This window comes from Eumetopias jubatus, unplaced genomic scaffold (assembly GCF_037043125.1).
Source record: "Eumetopias jubatus isolate StellerSeaLion01/CBP00866 unplaced genomic scaffold, mEumJub1_p1.0 scaffold_11, whole genome shotgun sequence".
Classification (NCBI taxonomy): domain Eukaryota; kingdom Metazoa; phylum Chordata; class Mammalia; order Carnivora; family Otariidae; genus Eumetopias; species Eumetopias jubatus.
In genome coordinates, this window is record NW_028274817.1 from 69,272,902 (window position 1) to 69,300,159 (window position 27,258).

Sequence of the window (27,258 nt, forward strand, 5' to 3'; positions counted from 1 at the left end):
TAAAGCCCTGTCTAGCACATACCAAGTTCATTACTAGTAGTTCCCTTTCTTCGGCCCCTGTTGACTAGCAGGGAGGGGCAATAGTGGAAGACTAGATTCAATGTGATGGAGCGCTTTAAAATATTTTCATTTTTAGGGGACACCTGGGTGGCTCAGTCGGTTGGGCGTCTGCCTTCGGCTCGGGTCGTGATCCCAGGTTCCTGGGATCGAGCCCCGCGTCAGGCTCCCTGGCTTGGTGGGAAACCTGCTTCTTCCTCTCTCTCTGCCCCTGCCCCACCCCCCGTGCGTGCTCTCTCTCTCTCTCTACCTCTCTCAAATAAATAAAACCTTTAAAAATAAGTAAATATTTTCATTTATCGGGAAGGTTCATCTCTTTTACAGACTGAAGACGTTTAGCCATGCAATCTACAGTCCGCTCCAGCCCGGGGCCGATGAAGGCGAGTCCAGGTGCATCGAGCATTGACTATCCTAGTGCGGGAGCAGCGGTCCATGCCCCTGGCAGCGGGGCTGCCCCCCACCCACTTCCCAGACACGCCGCTTCTCCTTCAGATCTCTCCCCTCAGAGGCCTTGCCCTTCCCCAGACCCCAGGCTGTCTGGTCCCAGGCTGGCAGCCAGTTCCTCCAGAGCAGCTTCCCCTGGCCTCGGGGGAAATGGCTGGAGTAGAAACTCCCGCGGCCTTGGGTCTGGGGAGGTCTGGTACAGACAACCCCATGGAAGAGGCTGCTGCCGAGAATCATGTGAAACCCTCACTTCCTTTGTGTAGCGCAAGTTGCCGACCACAAGCACCAAAGCAGAGGGGCAGGCAGCACACAGCCCGGCAGCCAGAGTACCAGTCCGGCGACGGTCCCTGAGGTAAGCGCTGCTCCAGCAGGCCGGGAGGGACACAGGTACGCCGCTCAGAGCAGAGGGCCCAGGATACTGGGGCAAAGTCAGGGCTGCCCACCTCCCCCCACCCCACCCCGAGCCGGGGCCACCTGGGGGTTGGGTGAGTAGACAGACAATGCAGGGGTTGTGGTAGAAGGAGCCCTGGGCCGGGGAATTGGGAGCCCACCGTGGCCCCCCGCCTTGTGCAGGACCGCGGACGAGTCCCCTGTCCTGTCTGGCTTTGGCGCCTCATCTGCAAAATGTGGGCCGTAGAGGCTCACCCTCCGACGGCCTCCAAGGCTGCCTTCAGCTCTGAGTTAGAACTTACTCTTCCACGCGGGACTGAATTGGCACTGAGAAGGCTCGTGGCTCCGGGGTGGTTTGCAAGGTGACGGGGTAAGGAGTAGTTCTATTAGAGTTGGGCTGGGGCAACCCCCAGTGGGTGGCAGGTGGCCTCCGCGTTTGGGAAGGGAAGAACAGGAGCCGAAAGCATGTGATGGGGGGCTGGGGGGGGGGGCTTCAGTGATTTGTGGAGGGGCCCCATGGGGAGCAGGAAGTTGGGGTCCCTCGGTGAGGGCTGAGGAGGGAAGTAGAGGGCCAGCAACTGACTAAGAGAGGGGACTGTGGGGAGGTGCCTGGGGAGGAAAGTGGTAGAACTAGGCGTGGCCGGGGAAACAGAAGGGCGAGTGGTGAAGGAAGAGCCAGGAGAGGGGAGAGGGGGCAGGGAGGGCTCTTGGCATGGGAGGGCAGCTTTCCCTCGGGCCCACAATCCCTGGGCTGATGGGGTGGCCCAGAAGGGTGAGAGAGAAGCTGGCTCTGAGATGAGACTTTACCCCACCCCGCCCCCCCAGCACCACCCACGGTGGTTGGGGTTGGGGTTGGGGTTGGGGTTGGGGATGGGGGGGGCGGGGGGGCGGTGATGGCCAAGGCCCAGCAGACCGAGCTCTGAGTTCCGCGGGCGAGGCCTCGGAAGAAAGGCAGGAACGGTGACGCGCGGGATGGCCCCAGCTTGGGGCCTGCCTGACGGAGGGGCCACTCAGAGCCACGCTCCCACGGTGAGTGCCAGGCCCTCACGGGGTCCGTTCCCTGCCTCCGCCCGCAGATGAGCGAACGCCAAGTGATCCAAGCGTCCGAGCTCGCCTTCCTCCTGGAAAACTGCAGCTCCTCCTATGACTACGGGGAGAACGAGAGCGAGTCCTGCTGCCCGTCCCCGCCGTGCCCGCAGGACTTCAGCTTGAGCTTCGACCGCACCTTCCAGCCGGCCCTGTACGGCCTCCTCTTCGTGCTGGGGCTGCTGGGCAACGGCGCTGTGGCGGCCGTGCTGCTGAGCCAGCGGGCAGCCCGGAGCACCACCGACACCTTCCTGCTCCACCTGGCCGCGGCCGACATACTGCTCGTGCTGACCCTGCCCCTGTGGGCGGTGGACGCCGCCATCCAGTGGGTCTTCGGGTCTGGCCTCTGCAAGGTGGCCGGGGCCCTCTTCAACATCAACTTCTACGCCGGGGCCCTCCTGCTGGCCTGCATCAGCTTTGACCGCTACCTGAGCATCGTGCACGCCACCCAGCTGTACCGCCGGGGGCCCCCGGGCCGCGTGACCGTCACCTGCGTGGTCGTCTGGGGGCTCTGCCTCTTCTTCGCCATCCCCGACTTCATCTTCCTGTCGGCCCACCGCGACGAGCGCCTCAACGCCACCCACTGTCAGTACGACTTCCCGCAGGTGGGCCGCACGGCCCTGCGCGTCCTGCAGCTGGTCGCCGGCTTCCTGCTGCCCTTGCTGGTCATGGCCTACTGCTACGCCCGCATCCTGGCTGTGCTGCTCGTCTCCAGGGGCCAGCGACGGCTGCGCGCCATGCGGCTGGTCGTGGCGGTCGTGGCGGCCTTTGCCCTCTGCTGGACCCCCTACCACCTGGTGGTGCTGCTGGACACCCTCATGGACCTGGGGGCCTTGAGCCGCAACTGTGGCCGGGAGAGCCGCGTGGACGTGGCCAAGTCGGTCACGGCCGGCCTGGGCTACATGCACTGCTGCCTCAACCCGCTGCTCTACGCCTTTGTGGGCGTCAAGTTCCGAGAGCGCATGTGGGGGCTGCTCGCGCGCCTGGGCCGGCCCGGCCAGAGAGGGCACCAGCGGCCGCCGTCGTCCTCCCGCCGGGAGTCGTCCTGGTCCGAGACCACGGAGGCCTCCTACTCGGGCTTGTGAGGCCGGACAGGGGCTCTCCTTTCGCCCCGCGGCCCCGACCACCCCCACACCCCAGGCTCCTCCCTCCCTCCCTCCCTCGCCCCGTAGCCTCACGCCCCACGCGCGCTCCGGGGATGCCCTGGCAGCCCCGGCACCCCCGGGGTCTCCCAGGGAGGCACCCCCTCCTCCCCACCGCCGCCGCCGCCGCCCCTGCTGCTCCTTAGCCGCCACGCCCCACTGCCACTTCGGAGGCGGCTGCCCAGAGCCCCACTGCCCTTCTTATCCGGTAACTAGACCTTGGCCTTCCCCATGTTCGGGGAGCACGAAGCGGAAAGCATAGTAGAGGCTGCCCCTATGGGGCCTTGGCCCAAGGCCTCCAACTCAGCAGCAACCGTAGCTGTGGTCCCCAAGACCTGTGTATTCGTTCCTGGTTTTTTTTTTTTTTTTAATGTCTAAAATTCTGCTTCCAAGGTTGCAATAAACAAGGTAAATTGGGCCCAGGGCGTGTTTGTCGCGCATCATTATGGCCAGCCCGGCCCAGGCGTCGGGGATGAGTTTCCGGCCCTCCCCGCCCGGCCCCAGATCTGTGCCAGCTTGCGCTGCTTGCGTTAACGTCTACGTCGAGCCTCCTCTGGGCCCTCCTGGGTGCCCCCCCGCCCCTCACGGGGAAGCACCCGGGTGCGTGGGTGTGCGCTGTTACCCGGACTGGCCGGCCACTGTAGAGGCATAATTTGGGGAAGGGCCTTCAGACATGAAGACCTAGTCCCGGCACTCCAGAAGCTTAGGCCAGCAGGGACGACGCGGGCAGTCTAGGCCACGTGGCAAAAGAGTGGCTCACGGACCATGAACGGGGCGCTCAGAGCCCTGTGGCCAGAGCCATTGAGGAAGGCTTCTTGAAGACAGAAATGAGCAGACCTGAAGGGACACGTGGTAGGGCCAAGGGCAAAGAGAAGGGAAGACGGTATTTCTGGGCAGGAGGGAAGGCACTGGCAAAACGTGAGGAGGCTGCAAACTGCAAAGCTTAACCAGACCGGGAAGTGCTCCCAACTGGCTAGACTTAGGGCTTCAGGTAAGGGAAGGGTTGAAAATAATGAGACTCCAAGTTGGTTTGGGATCAAGTGGTGGTATCCGAGGATCCTGCTAGAAGGCCGTAGCCAGCTGTTCATGTGAGAGGGGGTGCGGGCTCCCTCTGGGATAATGACACATTGGGATCGAAGCAAAGCACCCAGATCGGATGGCTTGCTAACAGTCATTAGCACACAAGCCACCTGGGGGCATTGGGGGGGCACTACAGCTGAGGTGGAAGCACGTAGAGGAAATGACCGGGGCTCCCCAGAAAGATAGGCGGTAGGGCTAGTGGGTTAAGACCTTCCCTTTGCAGGAGTGGGAACCACTGTGCTGTCAGTCCCCCCTCATTAAGCCACCAATGTGCCGCGATCCAGTTTCGTGGGTCAGCTGGGCCTTGGCCAAGACGTCAGACGTGGCTGGAGGCAGTCCTGGTAAGGAGGAACCTGAGGATTTCGCTAGGGAAGCTCATAGTGCCCTGGGCCCACACCCAAGCCCTTAGACTTGTGGTTAGGCTTCAGCGAAGCATGTGCTAAATAACAGGAGGATGGAAGGAAGGAAGAAGGACAGAAGGTATCAGTGATGTCCAGTGATGCCAGATTAGTATGGATGTTTGTGGCAGGCCGAGCAATGGGTCCCCCAAGATGTCCACCCTCGAATCCCCAGAACTGGTGAACAGGCTGCCTTACATGGCAAAAACGTGGCTGAGGAGCTGACCTTAAAATAAGATTCTCTTGGATTATCCAGGTGGGCCTAATGGCCTCACAAGGGTCCTTAAAAGTGAAATTCAGAAAGGGAAAAGGAGGGAGAGAGAGGGTGAGAGAGAGAGAGAGAGAGAGAGAGATGTTGCTGGCTTGAAGGATGGAAGGGGGCCACAAACCAAAGAATGCAGGTGACCTCTAGATGTTGGACAAGACGAGGAAACGGATCCCCAAACCCCAGGGCCTCCAGAGAGAAACACAGCCCTGCCCACACCTTGACTTCAGTCCAGCGTGGTCCGCGCCTGACTGCTGACCTCCCGAGCTGTAAGATGACCCATCTGTGTCGTTTTAAGTCACTAAGCTTGTGGTAGTTTGTTAGGGCGGCAGTAGGAAATGAATACAACGTTGACCCCAGTCTGCATCCCGGCTATCTCCCAGGAGTGGGGAGGCTGCCAAAGTGCTTACGGGCAGTCACAAAAATCCTAGACAAACCCAGATTGGAGGGTGCTCTTGCAGACACATTCTGGAGCACTTCCGAGGTCCGGCGTCTTGGACAAAAGACCTGAGGGCTGGTTCCGCACGAGGCACAGGTTGTCAATGAACAGACCCCATTAACAAGCAAATTGCAGAAAACATTATTTATTTTTTTTGTCTTAGTAACAACTACACTGGCTCAGCGTGGCTTTATTCAATGTCAAGAGCAACTGAATTCATGAAACATGCTTGTCTTTTATGTCTAGGTAAGTTTCACAATTTCCACCTGCCGGCAGCCCTGGTCTCGGGAGTGCTGCCTCTTTTAAAACTGGTTCGCCTCCCAGCAGCCTTCTTCTCTCCACCTGCCCCTCTTGAAAACGCAGTTTGTGTCTGCATTGTGTTCTATGTGTTAGAACTATGTTAAAACTAACTGATACCCAGAGTGGATCCCAACGGCTTGTGAGTACCGTCAAGGGCACAAAATTGCTTAGCAACGGAATCCTTGAAGAACAATCATCATTAACAGTATGAGGCTATAAAGAAACGGTTTAAATCCTATTATTCCTAATATTTATTGCTTATCAGAAACAGATATTTTTCTAAAACTTCTTAGCGGGGGGGGGCTCAGCCCACAGAAATACACCCCCAGATAACTTCAACGATTCTGCCTTTGCTTTTCGCCATAATCCTTGCTCAGCCGCCTCATCACATCCCCATGGCTCATCCCTTTCGTCTCATTCTTAATCATTCTATAATTCTCCTTCACATACTTAGCAAAGGGCCTCACATGGGGTGCAATGGGGGTTCCATCCTTGCGAGTTAACGGAAGCATGACCAGGGGCCCCTTGCACTTGGCACAGATAAAGCGGTCAGTGTTCAAGGATCTGGTATAGCGGCCGACCCTAATGAGGAAAGAGACACCACAAATCGATCAGTCACTGTACCGCAGCGTGCTCTCGGAGCTGCTGGCCTTGGGCTCAAAGCAAGACTCTCAGGCCGGCTCCAAGTCAGAGAGCATGGAGAAAGAAGACGTGGAAAGGAGCAGAGAAGGTTTACTTCTCACGTCGGCCAGCCAGGCACTTACTAACAAAATCACAAAGGGCCAGTTGGCTGGAGGCTGTAGCAGAAAAGTAACCGAAGAAAGTCGGAGGCGGAGGGTCTTACCTGGTTTTGCACTGAGTACATTCATAATGGATCCTGTAGTTAATCTTGTAGTTATGGCAACGAGTGACCATGGGCAGCTCCGGGTGCACTATATTCGATTTCCTGGCATAATACTTCCATGCGTCACCATGAGAATCACGGATGCCATCAAGAAGCCAGGAGGCTGCATGGCATATCTCATGGATCAAAGTATCCCGGAGACGGTCTCGGAAGAGGGATGGAAAGAAATCGTGAGCACCTGAACCAATTCCCTCCGGCCTGCCACTCAACCACCCCTACCTAGACTCTCGCCCCTGCCACACACCAGCCCCAGGTGGCTTAGCAGGAAGTGGTGTGGTGGTGTGCTGGAGACTGAATGGAGATGAAGAGTGAGGTGACAGGGCCCCACACCTGGGCGGAGGCAAAGGACCGAGGACAGGAGGGTCATTTTGAAGATTTGGTGGTTGGCCAGCAACAGGGAGCTACCTGCTGAGAGACAGTTAGCCTAATGGAAAGACGGCCAAGCTGGATTCTCAGGGCTGGGGAGACATCTGATAATCATGTCCTCTGAGCAGAGGCGCCTGGGTGGCTCAGTCGGTCAAGCGTCCGTCTCTTGATTTTGGCTCAGGTCTCGATCTCGGGGTCGTGAGATCGAGCCCCGCGTCGGGCTCTGTGCTCGGCTTGGTCTGCTTCAGATTCTCTCTCTCCCTCGCCCCCTGCTCGTGCGTTCTCTCTCTCTCTAAAATAAGTCACTCCCTCTAAAAGAAATAAATAAATCTTTTCCAAAAATTCTAAAAAATAAAAAAAGATCATGTCCCCCGAGCAAGGCACAGAAGGCCTATCTACCCAGGAAGGACAGGAAAAGCTGTGGCATAGGCTGCTGGGAAATACCAGTCCCTACGAGTCACTACACAAAGAAAGGGCGCAGGAGGGAAGCTGCCGTCACCTGCAGAGTCGCAGACTTTCAGAGAAATCTCTATCTTTGCATAACGCTGCCTCTTCGGGTAATGGGTCTCACCAGTGGTGCATAAGCCCGCAGTTCTCAGCATCTTTTTATTCCAGCCAATATCTATTTTCTCCGGCAGCTGAGAACAAAACAGCCAGCAGAGTGAGTCAGCAAGCAGCTTCAAGCAGACCAAAGACTGTTCACTCAAGAGCTCTGCAGGGGCGCCCAGGTGGCTCCATCTGTTGGGCGTCTGCCTTTGGCTCGGGTCGTGATCCCGGGGTCCTGGGATCGAGCCCCGCATCGGGCTCCCTGCTCGGCGGGAAAAGCCTGCTTCTCCCTCAGCCCCTCCCCCTGCTCGTGCTCTCTCTCTCTCAAATAAATAAATAAAATCTTAAGAAAAGAGTTCTGCAAATCCAAACATTCTGGGGAGAATAAAAGCCAGGCTGAAGCCCAGGCAAAAACAACACACAGACCATCAGGATATAAGGGAGATGGATGAGGGCACACACATGCAGGACCCAAGTCAGGGGCAGCCAAGGAGAGAGGTGCAAACCTGCTGAGGCAGGAGCTGGAGCCCCCTCCTTCCCGCTCCCCCCGAGCGTAAAGAGCACGGAGGTGAAATTTCATGTGCACCTCAGTCCCCTCATCAGCCATGTGATGTAACACCAACTGTCATGAGTGACTTCCCCAAAGGCTGGGGAACCTCAGAAAGATCTAAGAACTTTCCCTGCAAAAGGTTGTGTCAGCGGAAATAATAAAGTCTGAAAACCCCAATAACCGCTGAGGCTCTGTTCTAGGCACTTTACGCGTATTACCCTCCCTAAGTCTAACAATAATTCTCTGGGGGCGCCTGGGTGGCTCAGTCAGTTAAGCGTCTGCTTTCGGCTCGGGTCATGGGATCGAGCCCCGCATCGGGCTCCCTGCTGGGCTGGGAGCCTGCTTCTCCCTCTGCCTCTGTCCCTCCCCCTGCTTGTGCTCTTTCTGACAAATAAATAAAATCTTTAAATAAAAAAAAAAACCAATAATTCTATGAGGTAGTGGGTACTATTATCGTTCCCATTTTGTAGATGAGGAAACTGAGGCAGAGAGGGGTCAAGTAACTTGTCCAGGCTCACAGAGCTCCTTCCCATTATTCTTCAACATAAAGCCTCTCTTTCCAGATCGTCAAGGATCAACACATGCCCTCTCCACCCCCGCCCATCGCTGCTCTCTCTGCCTACCATCCCTCAAGAGCCAGAAGTCTTACTTCCTGCAGGCAACCTTATTTCCTGACCACTCAGGCTCTCGGTGATTTTTTTTTCTGCCTCTGCTGATCTCCTGTGCTGGTAACAGTCTGTACCATAGAGGATTACCCACAAACATGCTCTATTTCTTTCACCTGTGCATGCATCACCTCTCCATCTAAACTGACACTTCTCCAGAGCAGGAAATACACAGCTCACACATCCCGCACACCTCACAGCCCCTGAGAGTGCCAGACATATAGCAGGCGCTCATCCAATGCTTATTCGTCAACGGTACCTTTTTATCAAACACCGAGCTATTAAACAGGGCGTAGATTTTCTGAACCAGGCTGTCCTTATTTTGCTTGAATTTCCTTCCAGAATACTGCTTTTCCTTTTCCAGGTCATGCAGGAAACATCCAGGTATTTTGCACATCGCTTTCCTGCAAAGGCAAGTTCAGCTGAGTTATGTGTAACTAGAGGAAGAGATAAGAGAAAGGCACACACACGGGTCATATACAGAGAGACTCGGAAAACGTGCTGGTCCCTCCTCCTTCCAGCTCCTTGTAGAAGAGCATTCCCCAAAGTTCCACGCATAGCCTTTTTCTTCTCGCTACTTGCCTTCTCAGAGATATGAAGCCTGTGGCTTCAACCTCAGCAGGAGTGATCCCACTCCTGTATCCGCAGTCTCGATCTCTCTCCTGGGGGATCCGGGTCCGAGCTGCCAACTGATTAACCTGAGTATGACCCCCATTCTAGTGTGTTTAGTTATCGGACTTCTATTATACCGGGCTGAAAACCTCAGAGACATCTTAAAATCCATTTTCTCCCTTGCCCCATATTCAAACAGGCTCAAAGACGGCAATCCCCTTCACACCTCTTCCAGCCAGCCCTCCTTCGCACCCCACGGTCACCAGCCTGGTTCAAGTTCATCTCCTCCCCTCGGGGCCTTGCTGCTACGGCATTCCCCTGTGCTCCTTCCTTCCAGGCCCTTTTTCTTTCTTTCTCCCGCACCCCACACTTCCGATTCATTTTCCTAGGTCACATCCCAAGTCCGTCCCTCCCCGGCTTGGCACTGTGTGGCCAGGCCATTCAAGGCCCAGGTCAATCGGGCCCCAACCTCTGTCTCCAGGTACCATTTCCACTGTGGCCAAGGTGGGCAAGTTAAACGTTCTCTGGACAGAACTGATTCTCCGCAGTCCGTTCATGTCTGGGCACAGCCGGTTTGCCCCTGAGCCCTAGAATGACCACGTCTCCAGCTCTCCTGAGAACCACCATCCGTGTAGCGTTTTTTCCTTTGCAGAGAACTTCTTGTTGCACTATCCTATTTAATCCTCACAACCCCCCTCCAAAGAAGTGATTACTCTTCTCACGATCTCCACTTGGCTAGATGAGGAAACCAAAGGTCCGAGGTCAGGCGACTTCCCCAAAGTTCAGAGAGACCCTGGATCTCTGGACCCAAATCTCAGGGTCTTCCCATTAGACCCCTACCGCTGCCCCATCTTTCAAGGCCTAATTCCACAGCACAAAGGAGAGTGCTAAGCACACGAGGACTTACACTTGTTAATAATAATTCATTTCACCCTTTTATCCTGGCTACAACCACCCACAGGTCCCAAGAGATGAGCCTACCGAGCTGGAAAGATAAAAACAGGAGCAAACACACGTAAGCTAAGTTTCTGACCTCACAGAACTCCTGAGATGGGGATTTTGCCGGGACACTCATGAACCCCGAAGTCACAAAATAAGCCATCTGTGAGGGGGCTTGGGTGGGGAGAGGAAATCAGAACAAAACCAGGCCAAGGCAGCTAAAGTTAGGGTCCTCACCCCCAGAGCCTCAGACTGGTGACTAACATGGTCTGCCTCAAATTACCTCGTTCTGAAAGCAAATTTGCATCCAAAAAGGTAGCAGATGAAAACCCAAACCATCTGCAGACCTCAGCAGAGAAGGGGGACCCCCCCCGCTTGTTTGCGCTTATGTCAAGCAGGCCTTGTGGCTTGGGCCACCTTCCCCTCGATGTCTGTGCCACTTCGCTTGCAGGCAGAGCATCTCCACATCACAGGAACAAGCAAGACCCCAAATGGGTACATCAGACACCATGACCAGCAAGCAGCCTACACAGGAACAAGGCAAAGCACAACAGGAAACCTACAGACTGCCACAGGAAGCGCCAAGGCAGCTGTTGAGGAGTCCAAACACACTAGCCTCCTTTGGATGATGCGGAGGACAACGACACACAGGGGCGGCTCATAGGCCTTCTTTTGTCACACCACAGCAAAGCAACCTGGGAGCTACCCAAGACACTGAGACAAAAGCAGCTTACGGATATATCTAGGAACCCAGAGAAGACCCTTGGCTGACCGGGGATCCACCTGAGAGAGAACACGCCGAACTACGAGAGCTACCTCACCGAGCAAGAAGTGCAGAAGCAGAGGGCCCCTCAGCTCAGGTTCGAGCGGTTCTGTTGCTCCGGTGCCTGACACATCGTTCTTCTGCTCCCCTTAAGATGCATTTATTGCTCCAAAGTACAGGTAAAACAAACAAACAAACAAACAAACCCAAACAGACACTCCTTCAAACACATTCCTTGTCTTGGAAGATAATTCGGATATAAGTATATATTACTCCTGAATGCAAGGAAGAATGAAGAAAATTATGCTCTACTACATCGTCTTTTTTAAGCGGAAAGGTCAGAACTTCCTGGAATCCGAATGAAAACAAGTGTCAGTTTTTGGCGTCCTTTTAAGAATTGACATGTCTTTGGTCTAAATGACCTGCTGTTCTCAGGATCAATTCCACGTAGCTTAATAAAAATACAGGAACCACGAGCCATCTATTTCACGCTAATGTTTAAGCTTTCAAAATGTTCAAAAACATCCACAAGCTGTAGGAGTAACTGGATGCAGCCAAAGCACCGCAAAAACCTGGAAGGCCATCTTGACTGCCCGCCCCCCAATTCCAACGGATAGGGACGTGTCTGTCCCGCCCTCAATCTCCGCTGGGATTGCTTTGGTTTCATGCCAACTGGTGGCAACAAGGCAGATCTGAGCTTAAGGACCAAGGAATGGCCAGAGCTGACGTGGGGGCTAAAGGGCTCCGGCCAGCCGAGGGAAGCGCGGGCATTGCTGTGGGCTGCTGTGGGGTGCCCACGTGGGGCTCTGCTGAGGCAGAAGGAGGTGGGTAGCAGTGGGGTGCCTCCTCCTCCTCCCTCTCCAACTTATGCCCTCCCAAGTCGGGGGTGGAAGCCTTGTCCCCCTCGCCCACCGGACTCCTTCATCCCCTTGAAGACCCTCCCACATGCCCCGTGGGCCGCTTAACACGGACGGGACAACGGTACCATCAATTCCTGCGCAGTTGAACGTGGACAGCACGTACCTGGTCTTGTCTTTTTTAGTCTTCCCCGCACTGAGCTTCTTCTTTGAAGACACACGCTTTTTGGAGACTCTCATAGCTGAAAAGAGAACAGTTCGTTTGGACCCTGAAAATTGGGCCCACCCAGCAACTGGCAGAAAGGTGCACCCAGGAGGAGCCCCCACAGCCACACCCAGAGCACCATCTAGAAAAGGTAACTGCCTGTCTAAAGCCTGCAAACTCTCCATCGGTCCATGAGACAGAGTCTCCCTACGTGAATCCCAGAGCTGCCAGCAGAATAAGCTGTCGTAGGTATAAGGACTCTATAATGAGGTTATGTGAGCCTGCCGCATGAGGTTAGATTGTGTGGGCAACTGAAGCATGGGCAGTATAAGGAACGGTGTGGCAAAGCTCACACACTTGCTCTAAGGAAGTGGCTCAGGGGCGCATGGGTGACTGTGGGTTAAGCGTCTGCCTTCGGCTCCGGTCATGATCCCAGGGTCCTGGGATCCAGCCCCGTGTCGGGCTCCCTGCTCAGCGGGGAGTGTGCTTCTCCCTCTCCCTCTGCTCCTACGGTCTCTCCCTCTCCCAAACAATTAAATCTTTAAAAAAAAAAATAAGGAAGTGGCTCAGATCCCAGGCAGGACCTTCACTCGATATACAAGCCCAGTCTATCCATCTTTGGTTAGCCTCCATATACTGCTAACTGCTCTAGTCGGAGACTTCCGTAACGGTAGTGTCATCCGTTCACTTATTGAAAAAAAAAAAAAAGTATTAAACATCTACTATGTGCCGAATACCAGGCTAGACCCTGGGAGAGACTTAAAAATGAAGAGTCCTCCCATCAAGAGGCTCACTGTCCACTTGGCGGGGGGTGGGGGGGACAGATTCAGAAACCTATCGTCAGACAGCTGGGTAAGTGCTTTAGCAGAGACAGGGTCTGAGAATTATGAGGACCCAGGAGGGAGGAGCATCTCTGACGTCTGGCTTCCCACAGGAACTGACAATTGGGCTGGGTCCCAGGAAGAATGGGGTCTCCTCAGGACAAAAAGCACAGAGACAAAGCGTGCCAGGACGAGGGAAATGCGACTCGTAAGACATGGGCGTTCCTCCCCCATTTCCAGAAAGATCGTTTTCCCTGGGATGGCTGTCTCCCTTAGCCACTAGGAAGCTGCTGAAATGGCCTAGGAGGACAGGCCGACTTGACCAGACAGACATGTCCAGGGCAAAGGGCGAGGCAGGCATGGCTGGCACGTGGGGTGGGCGGGGCCGATTCAGTAGGTCAGGCCTGCTTGATGTGACTGGCTTACCGGGTGTCACACATATGTTCTTGGTCTTCCTCTTCCTCTTCCGTGGTTGCTCCACCACAGGTGCAGCCTCATCATCTGTAATCTCCACTGTAGTCTCAGCACCGCTCAGAGATTGGCCAAGATCTTCACCCAGATTCGGCTCACCAACATAATGAGATGAATTGCATTGAGAGACATCGAAGACCTCCATCTCCTTTTCCTCTGAGGCAGTTTGGCCCTGATCACACGAATCCTCGTCTATTATGATCACAGGGCCCTCAAAATCACTATCATCATCAATGATAACTATTGGAGGCTCCTTGGTAGGAGGCTGCTCCTCAGTATCAGATAACACATCCAGAATCTCATCTGAAATTCAAGAGACACAATCACATACATATATACCCCCTCCACCCACCCCATACACTCAACTTCAGACTATTGAGCACAAATTAAACAAGCTGGAAATGGTGACATCACGAATCACAGTTAAGAATCAGTTATTTTATTGTTGAGAAGGCTGCTATAAACATTGGGGTGCAGGGCGCCTGGGTGGCTCAGTTGGTTGAGCGATTGCCTTCAGCTCAGGTCATGATCCTGGAGTCCCCAGATGGAGTCCTGCATCGGGCTCCCTGCTCAGCGGGGAGTCTGCTTCTCCCTCTGACCCTCCCCCCCTCATGCTCTCTCTCTCTCTCTCATTCTCTCTCTCAAATAAATAAATAAAATCTTTAAAAAACAAAAAACGAAAACATTGGGGTGCACATACCCCTTCGAATCTGTATTTTTGTATCCTTTGGGTAAATACCATTGCTGAGTCATGGGGCAGGTCTATTTTTAACTTTTTGAGGAACCTCCATACTGTCCTCTGATGTGGATGGAGTTAGAGTGTATCACGCTAAGTGAAACAAGTCAGTCAGAGAAAGAAATATACCATATGATTTCACTCACATGAGGAATTAAAGACAGAACACAGATGAACAAATGGGAAGGGGAAAAAGAGAGAAAAGGAGAGAGGGAAACAAACCCTAAGAGACTCTTAAGGACAGAGAACAAACCGAGGGTTGATGGAGGGAGGTGGGTGGGGGATGGGTATTACGGAGGGCATTTGTTAGGATGAGCACTGGGTGCTGTACGTTAAGTGATGAATCACTCAGTTCTACTTCGGAAACCAATATTGCACTGTATGTTAACTAACTAAAATTTAAAATAAGAAAATAAAAATAGGGGCGCCTGGGAGGCTTAGTCAGTTACGAGTCTGCCTTCAGCTCAGGTCACGATCCCAGGGTCCTGGGACTGATTCCTGCATCGGGCTCCCTGCTCAGCGGGGAGCCTGCTTCTCCCTCTCCCTCTGCCTGCCGCTCCCTCCTGCTCGTGCTCGCTCTCTCTCAAATGAATAAAATCTTCTTAAAAAATTTTTTAAATTAAAAATTAAAATTAAAAGAAGAATCAATTATTTCAGATTATTTTCCCTCTATAACTCTTTTACTTTACTGAGAGGAGTATCAGGTAAAATAGCAATCCAAGCCCAGTGGCAATTTTCAAATCACATTCTCTAAGTTGCACACTGCAGGTGCTCAGCAGTTCCCAAACACAGCTCTGTAGACTCGTATGTTTTCTCTGGTCCACAGAAAAATAAGAGAAATCAGAAAAACAAGGTGGGGTTTTTTTTTCCCCTATCAAGTTCAATCTCTATCATTTAAAGGACTGTCCTCGGGCGCCTGGGTGGCTCAGTTGGTTAAGCGACTGCCTTCCGCTCAGGTCATGATCCTGGAGCCCTGGGCTCGAGTCCCACATCAGGCTCCCAGCTCAGCAGGGAGCCTGCTTCTCCCTCTGACCTTCTCCCCTCTCATGCTGTTTCTCTCTCTCTCTAATAAACAAATAAAATCTTTAAAAAAAAATAAAGAAATAAAGGACTGTCCTTTATTTTGAGAGTATATCCTCCCTAAACTTTTGGTTTCTTTACCTTATGAAATTATGGCAATAGCAGATGTTAGTTAGAATTTATTCCCACTGTTAGACAAATGAAAAAGTGGCAACTCTATGTTAGCCATCAAAATTTAATTTTCTAACTAGCCCACAAATGCAAAGCTCTCAGAGCCACTGATGTAAGCGTGAGGAGGTCACTCCTCTTGCCAGCACTGAGAAGCCTTGGGAACATTTGTAATGTTCGCCAAGGGTCCCCTCACCTAGAAATGCGGCGTGGCATATCTAACACCACACACGCTCTCTGGAGTCTGTTCAGAGCTCACCTTCCAGGTTCCTCGGGTTCTGGATGTAAAAAAAAATATAAACCGGGGCACCTGGGTGGCTCAGTCAGGTAAGTCGCTGCCTTCGGCTCAGGTCATGATCCCAGGGTCCTGGGATCGAGCCCCACATCGGGAATCCCTGCTCAGCAGGGAGCCTGCCTCTCCCTCTGCCTGCCTCTCTGCCTACTTGTGCTCTCTCTCTGTCAAATAAATAAAAGTTTTTAAAAAAAATATAAACCACGGCACAGGCAAGATGTGACAATATATTTACGGTACAAAAAGTCTTTCTCCTGCACTTGCAGATTTGGGATCACATACTTTGTGAGTCTCATCTATCACTTCATCATCAAAGAACTTCGGATATGCAATAAAGAAAGAGAAAGGAGTGGGTGTTGCTATGGTAAAAAGTCAGCCTTCCTAGAAATTTTAAAGATTTCTCAACTGAAGTTGAAATTTTGAAGAGAGGGGGAGGGGGAGGGGCACACTGCTTATAATCTACAAAAGAACAATGACTATACATTGACAAAGGTTAGAAGTGACCTCAGAAGTGTTGTGTTCAAGCCCTTTTTCTGTAACATCACCTCAGCTCATGACAAGAAGGAAAGAAGTGGCATGTGGAGAACAGTAGAGAGACCTACAAAGACAGTCCTACTGGAGCATTCTCCAGCTCTCCTTTACGGGGATGAATGCCCACCGGTAAGAGTCCACCAGTCAGAAAGTAAGAGCAGCCTTAGTTCAAAGTTCCTCCTCAAAAACAAAAATAAGGATTTTCCGATGAAACGAGTCAGCAAGTGGTCACCTATGGTGATGAACTGCTTTCTGGCTGTCTCTCATGCCCCACTCTATTTTTTTTAAGATTTTATTTATTTGTCAGAGAGAGAGACAGAGCACAAGCAGGGGGAGTGGCAGGCAGAGAAAGAAGGAGGCTCCCCGCTGAGCAGGGAGCCCGATGCGGGCTTTACCGACTGAGCCACCCAGGTGTCCCGTCTCATGCCCTACTCTAAAGCTACCTCTCTTAGGGCTCCCTCTGGCCCCTTACAGTGGCTCGTCATGTCATGCCCCCTACTCTGCACCCGGACCTCTGTCCTACTCAGGCACATCCACTCCGAGCTAGAGAGGAGAGGAAAACTCAATGAGAGGGGACAGGTAGTGAAACAGTAGACTAGGGTTCCAAGCCACCACTCCTTTCCCTGCTCTGATGACCCAGGTTAGCCAGGAATCTGGCCAATGGTAGCTCTTTGGTAGTTACTAAAGAAGTGGCCAGTACCTTAAGGGTGCCGATACCTTAATGGAAGGCCTATGTATCATGCCCTATACCTGGTACTAAGCGAACAAGGATCAAAAAAGTACCATCCCTGAGGGTTAAAAAGCTCCTAGACTTCGGGTGCCTGGGTGGCTCAGTGGGTGAAGCATCTGACTCTTGATTTCAGCTCAGGTCATGATCTCAGGGGTTGTGAGATCGAGCCCCGCATCAGGCTCCACACTCAGCGAGGAGTCTGCTTGTCCCTCTCCCTCTGCTCCTCCCCTGCTCTCGCTCTCTCTCAAATAATTAAATAAAATCTTAAAAAAAAAAAAAAAAGGAAGCTCCTAGTCTTCCTACGTTTCACCCCCACTGAATAGGTTCTGAACTACGAGTATAGCTCCATGCCTCTGGAAAGGTTTTTAAAAGAGCCTCTGAGGCCAAAGGTGCAAAGATCAGCTGTGGAAAATGGGCTCTGAGAAGAACAGAAATCTCTAGAAAATATGCGGAGAATGGTGAAAGGCAAAGACTCACAGCTAGCTGGAGAAAGCAAGGGTTTCCCCTGAGAAGTCACTGTGGGCTGACTCAGCACCATCATCCACCTAAGTCTCCACCAGGCTGGGAAGAATGAGCCCACGCCTCTCACCTTCCCTCTCTTTGTCATTCCCACACACAGAGAAGGAGGAAAAGAGTGGCGGGGACGGAGGGGGGTGGCGTGGAGTAGCAGAGTAGCCTTCATACCTTCGTAGTATCAGTTCCTGACTTTCTTCCCCCCTGGTCCCTATGTATAGGTGGGGGGGGGACCCTATAATATAGGTAGGTCAGAACTCTGTGGAGGGGGATGGTCAAGGTCTAAAGCGCCGAGAACAGTTGCTGCTGTCTTTGGAAGTTCACCAGGGAGGGGGTGTGTGGGGGGAATCCCTCCATATCCACACCCAGCACCCACGAGGGAAGAAATGGCGACACCCGCTATGAAGTGGGCACCGGAATCAAACGTTTGCTGACGCGTAACCCGACGCCACCATGTGCTGGGGCTGCAAGCTCAGCTACTTCCCTCGGTTACTAGTATACTTGCCTTGGATGATTATGTCAGGTTTGTGAGCTCTGACTTTATTGCTGAAGTATTCGTCTTCAGAGTCAGAGTCAATCACCACATAGCTGAGTGAGGAGACAGGGAAAAACAAGAGAAACGTCAGCACCACGGTCTTGTGTTCACAGCCTTTCCTGACTCCTCCCCCATGAACATGAGCACCTGGCAAAGTTCTGTTGGCTTATTCCCCACAGCAACTCTGTTCCCCTTCTTCGGAACTACTCAGTCATTGTTCCTGATTTGCCATTTTTCATCTTCACCACGTTTAAGCTGCCAGGTTGAGGGGCCTTGGCTCTCCTGTTGGTCATTCCCTCCTGAAAACTCTTTTCTGGATTTCCAAGTTACTGTTCCGTTTCGGTTCTCTTCCCGCCCTCCATCCACTCCTTCTCACTCACCGCTCCTCCTCAGCTCACTCCCAGGCTTTCTCCACAGTGCCTTCACACCAAGCTAATCAATTCCTAAGGACCGCGTGGCCATCACCTATCCACCAGCACAAGCCATTATATCCAGCCCGACCATGCGCCTGACTTCCAGCTCCACAGTTCCAACTTCCTACCTGGATATCCTGTGGGTAGGGCTGACTGGCAGTCTGCACGCCCAGGAATAGCGTTAGCTGCTGTTTATTGATGGGGTCTGTTCTGACGGGTCGGGCAGTCATCCTGACTGTCCCCATCTGTACTCTACTGGTCGTTAAATGTCTTGAGTATCGGCCCTGCCTACGGGCCCCTCCACTTCCACACGCCCAAAACTGAACTCTTCCCCTTCCTCTCCAGTTCCACCCTTCCTCCAATATCCCACTATAGTAGCTTCCAGGGACTGGACCAAGACCTGTGGGCATTCCCAGCAGGCCCATTAAAACAGATTTTCTCAACGTATTTGTTCAACATCTATCTAGTGGAGGCAGGAAGAAACCAATTTTTCTATGTAAAAATTGGATATTTAAATGTATTATCAAATAAGGCCTTTATTATGTATAACACTGGAAAGCACTAAGAAACCACGATAAAGCATTTGAAATGTAAACGACGAACATGATGAGCACCGGGTGACATATGGAAGTCCGACTCACTACACTGTACCCCTGAAACTAGTATTACACCGTATGTTAACTATGTTGGAATTAAAAATAAAAATTAAAAAATTACAAACAAAAAGTACTGTAGAGGCACCTGGCTGGCTCAGTCGGAGGAGCGAGCGACTCTTGATCTCGGGGTTGTAAGTTCAAGCCCCACGTTGTGTGTAGAGATCACTTAAAAAAAATAGTCTTAAAAAAGATAAAAATAAAATATAAATAAAAATAAAAAATAAAAACATAGGGCAACCCTGTGGGGAGCCCTCTCACTCTTCAGAGCTTTTTCTGTCTTCACTTAATAAACTTCTATTGCTTTACTCACAAAGATAAATAGAGATAAAAATAAAAATACTGTCAAAACACAAAAGAAAAAATTTTTTCTTTGAAAATTAAAGAATAAAATAAAATGTAAGTGACAGTGAGGAAAATATCCTGCATCACCTCTCTGACTGGTAACGTTTATACTACCGTATAGCTTTGTCAAATTTCAAACCGTACACCTAAAAGGGTGAATTTTGCCATTATGTAAATCATACCTCAACAAACCCACTACGGTAATTCAAGGATTCAGTGTGGAAACATCAGTTAACTAACATCCTATTTTGGATTTATTCCAGTCAATTTTCTTAGCACCTCCTACAGTCTGGCACGTGGGCCTATAAGGGCCTGAAGAGTGGAGAGTGCAAATTAGAGGACGAATCAAACACAAAGACGTTCTGAGGAAGAAACTGACCAATTAGATAATGGGCCTGGCATAAAGATCTAATACTTTGAATCTGGCTGTGAGATCAGATACCCACTATGACCCTGAACATAGTGCTCGGAGAGGAAATGTGAGGTTCATTCGTAAAACTTCTTACCCACAACATCATTCTTCAACAAATGTCAAATTTCGCTAATTTTCCTACTTACCTAATGTTCCCTTTCTGCTCCTTCTTTTTGGTTCCAACTAAATCAGACAAAGAAAGAGGGTGTCAGGAAGCGTCTGAAGGAGGATAAAAAACCTGGCTACCCACATCTGTAATTCCCTCAAGCCCAAGTCCAGAAGTTAGGGCAGGTTAAAATCCTCGGGAGACTTATATACCCCCCACCCCACCCCATGTGAGCTAGAGAGGAAATAAAAGTCAGGAGGCCTAGAATGAAAAAGCTCAAGGTAGCAAACTGCAAAACAAGCCCAAAGAACTGTCTCTGCTTCTAACAGCAGGGAAACGGTCTTTGCCTCATCAATCTGGATAGAGTCCCTAGAGGAGACAAACCCAGGACCGGCTCACACCAGCTGTCCCAAACCACATTTCAGTCATCTCCACAAAGACAGGGTTAAGTTATGCCTTGAAATGGAAATTACTGCTTTGCGGGGATGCTACTTACAGGACTCAAATTCTTCATCACTGCTTGAGTCCAAAGTAACAATGCAACTGCAAAAAATGAGATACACACTGTTATAAAGGAAGGCCACTAAACGTAGCATATGCAAGCCCACAGGCAGAATCTCGCACGGAGACAACCACCCGTCAGACTTTCTGCTATGCATAAAAAGTTTGAGAGAGTTATGAAATTAAGATCACAGTAGGGAGGTGAAGAAAAATTGCGAGCAACAGGCTGCTCAGTCTTTACCGCAGAATGTTAGTTGAGAAGCCTGTTTTGTGCCAAGTGATTTATTTCTACTTAAAGACGTGAAAGTGAGGGGGAGCCTGGTGGCTCAGTCGTTAAGCATCTGCCTTCGGCTCAGGTCATGATCCCAGGGTCCTGGGATGGAGTCCAGCCTCAGGCTCCCTGCTCCGTGGGGAGCCTGCTTCTCCCTCTCCCTCTCTCGCTGTGTTCTCTCTCTCGCTGTGTCTCTGTCAAATAAATAAATAAAATCTTAAAAAAAAAAAAAAGCATCCAACTCTTGGATTTCAGCTCAGGTCACAATCTCAGGGTCGTGAGATCCGGCCCAAGTCGGGCGCCACGCTCAGTGGGGCGTCTGCCGGAGATTCTCTCTCTCTCTCCCTCTGCTCCTCCCCACCCCCACTCTGTCTCTAAAATAACTAAATAAATCTTTAAGAAAAAGAGGAAAAGAAAGATATGAAAGTGAAAGGGGCCACACGTGAAAGGACTCGAGGATGAAGAGATTAGTTCTCTAAACTAATCTCTGTTCTCTAAAACAGCTAAAAATCAGAAGGACAAAAGAGCAAGGACACCTTTTAGGACTTGACTGGGCTTGAAGAGGGCCTACTTATTGGGACTGCTGTCTGGCTAAATGGGCAAATGCTGAAATCCATTTCTTGGGAGGCAAACGAAGGGTGATTGCCCAGCTACAGCTGCTCCCTGCAGTGAACCATGATGCCGGGACCTCTTGCTTCTCTGCCCCCCAATAATGCACCGGGCTACAATCTAGGACCTCATCACAGGTTATCTTAGCATTAGTTAGCGTGACACAGAGCTCAGAGAGGAAACCAGAAGTGCTAAAGGTGAACCTAATAGTTATAAGGGTTTATGTATAAGGTCTTACATATATCAAGTTAGCTTTCACCACTTCTTCAGGGCATTCATTTTAACCTTGAGGTTGGTTATTAGACTGATAATATATTGGATAATATTTTTATATCAGATTATAATACTGGATCGATAATATTTCTCAGTTTTTCAAGATACATGCTAACTCACCCCCCTGGTTCAATTTCCTGTTCATGTACCTGTCACTGTACACTGGAGTTACTCAGGAGTAGACCTCAAATTTTTTCCAATTACTTAAAATTTAAATTTAATTGGTTAACATATAATGTATTATAGGTTTCAGCATCAAAATTTTTTCTTAATCAGCAAAGAAAACTCTTGCTGGGTGTAAGGTTTCCCAGGTATGGGTCAAAACGTGACCTTGGTTCTCTTTCTTTAAAGATTTTATTTATCTATTTATTTGAGAAAGAGTGTGTGCGCATGGTGGTGGGGGGGTAGAGGGGCAGAGGGAGAAGAGAATCTTAAGCAGACTCCACACTGAGCACAGAGCCCAACGTGGGGCTTGATCCCAGGACCCTGAGATCATAACCTGAGCTGAAACCAAGAGTCAGAGGCTCAACTGACTGAGACACTCAGGCGCCCCTGGTGATTTTTAAAATACGCTATTTCTGCTCATCCATCTTGTAGTATTAACAAAACAAAGCATCTTGGGCTGAAAAAAGACTAGTCAGTGGCCAGGCCACCAAAGCGTACTAACTGGGCTTTGGTTGATCCATGAAAACCAGTCTCCTCCCCCTTGCATTGTGCATTTCAGCCGTCCTTCTGCCTTCAAACTGTGGAAACCTCCTTCATTCTGTTAACGGCCTTGTCTCATAAGTCACTGGGAAAATAAAGCCATCAGACAGGAACTGCCTCATCCTCCCACCAGCGAGCGAATCTACTGTCCTATCTGCAACAACACCCAATTCTCTTATTTCTTTACAGTTAACAATGAACACAATGTTCCTACTCCTGTCTCTGGCCAAACCCTCCCCTGCCCTTCGGATCTCAACCCCCTCCCACCTTCTCAAGGATTTTATTCCTGCAATTTTCCATTCTGTATTGCACTATTGTCCCCTCTCTCCTGGATCATTCATTCTACTTTCCTAAGACCCCAAATCCCCCAATTTTCTAAATCCAGCCTCAAACTCTTCACTGAGCTCCAACTGTCTGCGTGACCTCTTGGACATTTACTAAGCATGTGAAACGTCACACAGCCAGTACAGAATTCCTCCCTCAAGCCTGTTCCATACCTAGAGACTTACCAATCTCGGTCAATGGCACCACCATCCACCATCCACACAGTAACACAAACCAAAAACTTAGAAGAGTCATCCTTGATTCCACTCTTTTTCACTCACCTCCCACATCCAATCCATCAGCAAGATCTGTCGGCTCTACTTCTAGAATACATTCCATCTCATCTAAGACATATGTACTTCCAGGAAAGAAAAAAAAAAAAAACCACTAGCAAGGTAGTGTTTTTTTGACATGCTATCAAATGTGTGATGGATCCCAATTTCGAAACTGTGGGAAAGAAGTCTCAGAATTGGGGTCTGAGCCTGGGTGGCTCCGTCAGTTAAGCTCTTAATTTCGGCTCAGGTCATGATCTTGGGGTCGTGAGATCGAGTCCCTGTCGGGCTCTGCGCTCAGTGGGGCGTCTGCTCAAGATTCTTTCTCTCTCCCTCTCCCTCTGCTCCTCCCCCCCCCGTCTCTAAAATAAATATATCTTTAAAAAAAAAGAACCACTTATCTCATAGGGCTACTGTGAAAAATAAGATAATGTCTGCCCTCCTACAGGATCACGTACCTCTCCCACATCACAGCATTTATCACACTATACCGTAATTGCTTGCTTACATGTTTCTATCTCCCATCCCAGACGGTAAACCATACAAGGATTTGGAAGTATACCCTGTTTCACACTGTTCAGTGCAAAGTCAATACTTGACTATCTGCCTGAGTAAAAGAATGAACGAATCTCAAAAAGTGGTTCCGAGGACCCCTTTTATTATTTTCCACCCTCCCACCCACACCCCCATAGAACCTTGTTTGTAAAAGACTTTGCCTACGAGATCTCACCATTTAAGATCTGTTTAAATGTTCTCCATTTAAAAAATTACACATGACCAGTTTATGCGAACCTTATGTGAAGGTTACGTGAGGTACAGAGTGAGCCTCTGTTCGTAAAAACGAACACACAAAAAAACAGCATCATCTGCACTGATGAAAACACAGTGCCCAGATCTTGAAACGTAATGGTCCCGACTTGCAGCGAGGGTGGGTGGAGAGCCTGGCCGGTCACTATCCAGCCTCAAGAGCCATCTTCCACCCAGAACTCTAGGATCTGGTCTTCGCAGCTGTAGCTTCCGGAACTGGGGTCTCTCAATGCTTCGTCAAATGCTAGAGGAAGGACTCCTGTTAACCAGATTTGCAAGGGGCTGACTAATAAAGCAGACTGCCTGTTTACTTCTCAGGAGAACTAATGCCAACCATCCGCCCAGGGCACTATTTGGGGCAAGTGACTGAGGGTCAGGGAAAGAGCTTGGAATTTTACCCTGTGCATCTGTGATAACACACATTAATTTTTCAGTTGAATGCTGCAACAAGCATCTTTGTGCGTTTAATTACTTTTATAAAGTGGATCTCCCCAAAGTTAATTCCCAAAAGTCAAATTCATCAAAGGTCTGACCAATTTTATAGCTCTTGGTACATTTGCTTAATCGTTTCCAAAGGATTAGAGCGGTGTACAGTTTGACATTACTATAATAGGACAATTTTTTTTCATTTGCTAATTTAGTAAGTAAATAACACTGAAATTTGCATTTCTTTTTATTACTTAAGATATGTATTTTCCCATGTTTGTTTGCTGCATTCTTTTGCTAATCCCCCCTTCCATTTTAATGACTATCAATGTTATGTTTACCAGATAGCTTTCTGAGTGATAAAGAACACTGAAAAGAGGAGTGAGGGAGAGGAACACTTTGTCCCTGTTCCTCCAAGAGTCCCACTCACCAGGAATAAACAATGTGTCTTATTTATTCTTCTAGAGAGCTCTTAAACATAAGCACATACCAGCACAAGTCAAGTGCACACATTTTATTTTTAAAATAAATAGTATTGTGCTACATGGATTGTTCAGCCCCTGGTAGTTTTTAACTTTATGTATCTTAGTCTTTCTGTTACCAGAACATACATGTCTTACCACACTTTTTTGGAGGAACCATAATCCATTCAACTACACCCTTAGGACACTTAAACTCTTTCCAAATTTGTGCTATTACAAACAATGCTGCAACGAACATCCTTGTACTTATTTCTCTGTGGACTAGTAATTAAGTCATTCATCCTTCTTCCCCAGAAGTGAACAAAGACCAAATCAGCCTGTATATGTCCCTATGTGATTAAATAAATATGAGTTATAGGGAAAAGGGACATGGGAGAAGGGGCAAAGGAGTCAAGAACAACTAAGAGTGAATACGCAGAAAGAATGTATGACATAACCACATTTATGCACTTCAGTATACGTGAATATATATATACACACACAGACATTAAATAAAATTGTTCTAACAGGGAAAGAAAAAGTCCTAGTAATTACTGGGTCAAAGGACATGGGCATTGACAATTTGGGATATTTCCAGATTGCCCTCCAAAAAGGTTGCACCAATTTATATTCCCACGATGGCTATAGGAAATTGCCTGTTCTCCTACAAATTTGCCAACTCCAGTTATTACCAGTTTTTTTAATCTTTGCCAATCTGATATATGAAAAATGGTATCTCATGAAAATTTTTTCATTTCTTCATATATAAGTAATGTAAAGTTGGATAAATTTTAATGTCTATGGGTCACCTGTATTTTTTTCCTAAGAACTACCTTCTGATATCTTTTGCCCAGTTTTCATGTGTGTGGGTCACCTTTAATTGCTGACCTGTAAAAGTTCTTTGTAGACTGAGAAAAACAGCCTTTTATCACGAGTAATGTGAATATACTTTTGTTTGATATCAAACTGAGGCTTCCCCCACTCCAAAATTATTAGAAACAAAATCTACCTGTTTTCTAACATTTTTAAATGATTTTGTTTTTTATTTTTAAATATTTTATCCATGTGTCATTTCTTTTGTTGTAAGGAGAGGGGAGGTAAGAATCCAATTCTTATTTTTTTCCAAATGGTTAGCCAGTTATCTTCAAATTATTTGTTGATAAATCCATCTCTTCCCCACTGATTTGAAATGTCATTTTTTTAAATCATGAACTCAGTTTTCACATTTGGGTATTTGGGTCTATTTCCAGACTCTCTGTTCTATGATTTCTACTTTCTCCCATGTTATATGCTTACACGCTTATCTGTGAAGGAGGCAATCAGGGCAGTGTTCCAGGAGAGAGAAGACTTAAGAGATGAGACGGCTATCTTAAAATACCCCCTTATCGTGGAGAAGAAAAACACTTCATCTGTGTACCTCTAGAGGGCAGTACTGTGAACAATGGGATGGAAGTAACCTAAGTTTTAAGTTCATTAGAATGAAGAACTTTCTAGAAATTACGCATATTCAACAATGCACTGTGTTGCTTCATGGAGTTGTATGCTCCTGGCCACTGAGAGAGACGTTATATAGAGGATTCGTGCACTAAGAGGCTGGACTCCTATATGATTCTAAGATCCCTTTTACAGTTCTCATTTTATGACTAACTCTGCAAACTCAAAATGAAAGAAACATACGCTTTTTGCCGAAAGTCATTTTGCCAACACAAGAAGAACTAAACTAAAAGAAAACAGAATTTTTCAAGTCTCACCAATCATCATCCTGGATCTTAGACTGGCCAGCTGTTTCTTCCGACATGTCCGTGTCTATAGTCAAGACAAAAATATACTCTTTAAAGAAAACCAAAACCCAGAACCAACATTTCTTTTCTATTTTCTTTTTTTAGTAGGCCCCATGCCCAGCACGGAGCCCAATGCAGGGGGGTTTGAACTCACGACCCTGATATCAAGATCTGGGCTGAGATCAAGAGTCTAGCACTTAACCAACTGAGGCACCCAGGTGCCCCCAGAACCAACATTTCTACAATCTGCCATTTTATCTTTTGAGCAGCTTATTCACCCTAATTTCAGGCCAAAGCTTTGCTCTGCGAAACGAGACATATTAAAATGTTTGTTGCAGGCTTTTCCTGGATGGAGAAAACTAGAGAGACACCCTCTCCCACCACACCCTGCAAAGGTTCTTTGCAGATCAATCAGAAAGCCCAAAGCACATGGTGGTCACCTCAACCGCCACAGTATAGAGATGTGCAAGGACAATCCAATCATTCATTTATTAACCCCCAGAGAAATTTTCTCCCCATTGTAAGGATTTATAATGCACTAACTCCTATTCAGTCCCTGGCCCAGGGATAGCTTCTCTCAAAACGGATTCCCACTCCCCACATCCCTGCTGGCCCGCCACTCACCCCACGCCTGCACTCTCCCTACTCCTGCCTTAAGCCCCAGAAGTCTTCCACCTATCAGGCTTTGACCCCTCTACTCTGCCACCCCTCCCCCTCTCTACTCCTATTCCCAGGCGGTCTTACACAGACCAGGCCACTACATACCGCTATCCAACCTCTACTCTCCCCATCCCCCTACTGTACCCACCTCCCGCTGGTCTTACACGGAATCAGGTCACCCCCACCTCCAACCATTCTCCACCCTCCCCCAATGCCTTTATCTCCCTGTGCTCGCTTTCTGCCTCAGCCTGTCTTGCACGAATACGGCCTCGAAACCCCCACTCCCGCCCCCACCCCCCTGCACCCCCTTCTGGTCCCCAGGAGGCCTTACGCCAACAGGCCCAGACCCCGCCCCCAACAAGTCCACAGCCCGCCAATCTTGCACCAATCAGGCCTCAAAACCTCCACTCACCC

At 49.6% G+C, this 27,258-nt stretch overlaps 2 protein-coding genes across 4 annotated transcripts; one reads left to right on the forward strand and one right to left on the reverse strand.

Annotated features, from left to right (window-relative positions):
• Positions 1-615: 615 nt before the first annotated feature.
• On the forward strand, positions 616-3,537 carry CXCR3 (C-X-C motif chemokine receptor 3). 3 transcript variants are annotated; one of them, XM_028095480.2, is made up of 3 exons: positions 616-853; positions 1,075-1,261; positions 1,968-3,537. In XM_028095480.2, the coding sequence occupies exon 3, from the start codon at positions 1,968-1,970 to the stop codon at positions 3,060-3,062; it is 1,095 nt and encodes a 364-aa protein (XP_027951281.1). In that variant the 5' UTR covers positions 616-853; positions 1,075-1,261; the 3' UTR covers positions 3,063-3,537. The 3 variants fall into 3 exon arrangements, with proteins under 3 accessions (XP_027951281.1, XP_027951280.1, XP_087884861.1); XM_028095479.2 differs by lacking the exon at positions 1,075-1,261 and having other exon boundaries at positions 622-853; XM_088028735.1 differs by lacking the exons at positions 616-853; positions 1,075-1,261 and adding an exon at positions 855-888.
• Positions 3,538-5,469: 1,932 nt separating this feature from the next.
• On the reverse strand, positions 5,470-26,359 carry GCNA (germ cell nuclear acidic peptidase). The gene is made up of 10 exons (XM_088028736.1): positions 26,155-26,359; positions 20,251-20,297; positions 19,795-19,831; positions 17,796-17,878; positions 13,256-13,603; positions 11,970-12,045; positions 8,892-9,036; positions 7,371-7,509; positions 6,446-6,650; positions 5,470-6,183 (listed from the first exon to the last, which is right to left on the reverse strand). Exons 1-10 carry the CDS (start codon positions 26,199-26,201, stop codon positions 5,937-5,939), a joined length of 1,374 nt encoding a protein of 457 aa, XP_087884862.1. The 5' UTR covers positions 26,202-26,359; the 3' UTR covers positions 5,470-5,936.
• Between the last annotated feature and the right edge of the window lie 899 nt (positions 26,360-27,258).

Excerpts from the sequence above, each read along its gene's own strand:
- CXCR3 (XM_028095480.2), top strand. The coding sequence starts at position 1,968 with ATGAGCGAACGCCAAGTGATCCAAGCGTCCGAGCTCGCCTTCCTCCTG.
- GCNA (XM_088028736.1), bottom strand. The coding sequence starts at position 26,201 with ATGTCGGAAGAAACAGCTGGCCAGTCTAAGATCCAGGATGATGATTG. Across the intron at positions 13,604-17,795 it reads ACCTGACATAATCATCCAAG|ATGAGATTCTGGATGTGTTA; the intron begins GCAAGTATACTA and ends CTTGAATTTCAG. Across the intron at positions 9,037-11,969 it reads ACTAAAAAAGACAAGACCAG|GAAAGCGATGTGCAAAATAC; the intron begins GTACGTGCTGTC and ends TTGCCTTTGCAG.